Below are 1,879 nucleotides of genomic sequence, written 5' to 3'. Positions count from 1 at the left end.
CTAATTTATTTTTCGACGAGTCTTCATTTCTTCAAAACGATTCACTATATCATCATCGGATACTTGTAGAAACACATCTTTCTCAATTAAAGTGATCAAACAATCGTTCAAAGGTTGATCACCCATTCTATTTCTCAACTTATTCTTCACAAACGTCATTCCAGAAAACACTCTCTCTACACTTGCAGTGGCAACCGGAATAATCAAAATCAACTTGATAAGCAAAACCACACGCGAATAAACCACATCTCTTTTTGTTTCAACAAGCTTCACCAAAAGAGAACTAATATCTCGCAAATTAAGAAAGTCTTCATCACTTCTCATATCTCCAATGAATATATCAAGTTGGCACTCAAGGTCCATCAAATCAATGTTTGAAAAATCGGAAGGATAAAAAGTGGCAAGTTTGAGTACCTTCTCCTTGTCAAAAGAAGAGAAACCATCTTTAGGATTGAAGCAAGCCATACATCTGAGCAACTCCATATTAACTTCATCGAATCGATTATCAAGTTCTTGAAGTAATAAGTCAATCACTTTGATAAACACATCAACACGAAAATGATGAAGATATGAAACTTGTTGAACAAAACGTTTTGATCTTCCATGAGGGCTATAGTGAGCTTTCATATCTGGAACAACAATGCCATGTTTATTGCAAATTGAGATTACCTTGTTCAAGTGAATCTCCCATCCATCCTCCCTCATTTTCTGTAGTTGATCTTTGGTTAAAGTGACAAGCCTCATAGCATTAATGATGTCTTGATCTCTTCTTTGCAAAGCAAGACGCAAATTGTTAGTGTACCCAAATATAGTAGTCATTAGTTGTGCCATAAACATGAAATCAAATGACTCTAGTAAGTACAAAATGCCTTGAGCTTTTCCCTTATCATCGAAAACGGAATCTTTCTTTCCAATCATCGTAAGAACTTCAAAAATTGTAGAAAATAAGTCCATGATATTCAAAAGAGTCTTGTAGTGAGAACTCCAATGAGTGTCTCCTGGCCTCTTCAAACTAAGTTCTTGATTCAATCCCGATCCCGATTCAATTTCACCAATTTTTAAGACATGAGCAACTTTTTGTGCTTGAACTTCGCGAAGCAATTCATTTCTCTTACAAGAAACTCCAATTACATTCAACAAAATACTAACAGTTTCAAAAAGCCAACTACAATCATCGTTCTTTTTTGAAATGGCTACCAATGTTAGTTGAAGCTGGTGGGCAAAGCAATGTACGTAGTAAGCGCTTGGAGTATCTTTCATGATCAAAGTCTTAAGTCCATGTATCTCACCCTTCATGTTACTAGCCCCATCATATCCTTGCCCTCGAATCTTGGATGGGCTTAATGAATGTTCAACAAGTAAAGTCATAATTGCACTTCTAAGAGACAAAGATGTAGTATCACCAACATGCACAAGACCAATGAATCGTTCAACTACCTTTCTGATAGGAGTAAAGGCTGCCGACTGATTCGAGCACGAGAGATGCTCGACGAAATGATTCACTGAACACTTACACACCAACGTTTGATAAAATGCCACAAAGAAATAACACTAACTTTGGAAAAGGAAAACTCTAGGCTTTATTATAAACTGGAATGAGAAATAACAAGAGCAAAAGAACTCCTCACAAAGAGGCCTACGATCTAAAATCGTCCACAAAATAATCTTCCCAAAGATCCTTCTAAATGTCCACTAGAGCTCCTATTTATAGACTAATTGGAAATTCAAATAAACAAAGAAAACAAACTTCCTAACTAAGCTGCAGAGATATTTGCTGCCGAGATATTTGCGCCCCATCACAACTCCCAAATCTTCCTTGCTATTCTTCCGGATTCGAAGGCCAAACAACCTCCCGACTTCATCTCTTGTAGACCTGCCA

At 36.9% G+C, this 1,879-nt stretch overlaps 1 protein-coding gene across 1 annotated transcript; it reads right to left on the bottom strand.

Annotated features, from left to right (window-relative positions):
- On the bottom strand, positions 1–1,368 carry LOC121760765 (zinc finger MYM-type protein 1-like). The gene has a single exon (XM_042156391.1). The coding sequence runs from the start codon at positions 1,366–1,368 to the stop codon at positions 1–3; it is 1,368 nt and encodes a 455-aa protein (XP_042012325.1).
- Between the last annotated feature and the right edge of the window lie 511 nt (positions 1,369–1,879).

This window comes from Salvia splendens, chromosome 13 (assembly GCF_004379255.2).
Source record: "Salvia splendens isolate huo1 chromosome 13, SspV2, whole genome shotgun sequence".
NCBI classification, from domain to species: domain Eukaryota; kingdom Viridiplantae; phylum Streptophyta; class Magnoliopsida; order Lamiales; family Lamiaceae; genus Salvia; species Salvia splendens.
This window is presented reverse-complemented; position numbering and strand designations above follow the sequence as displayed.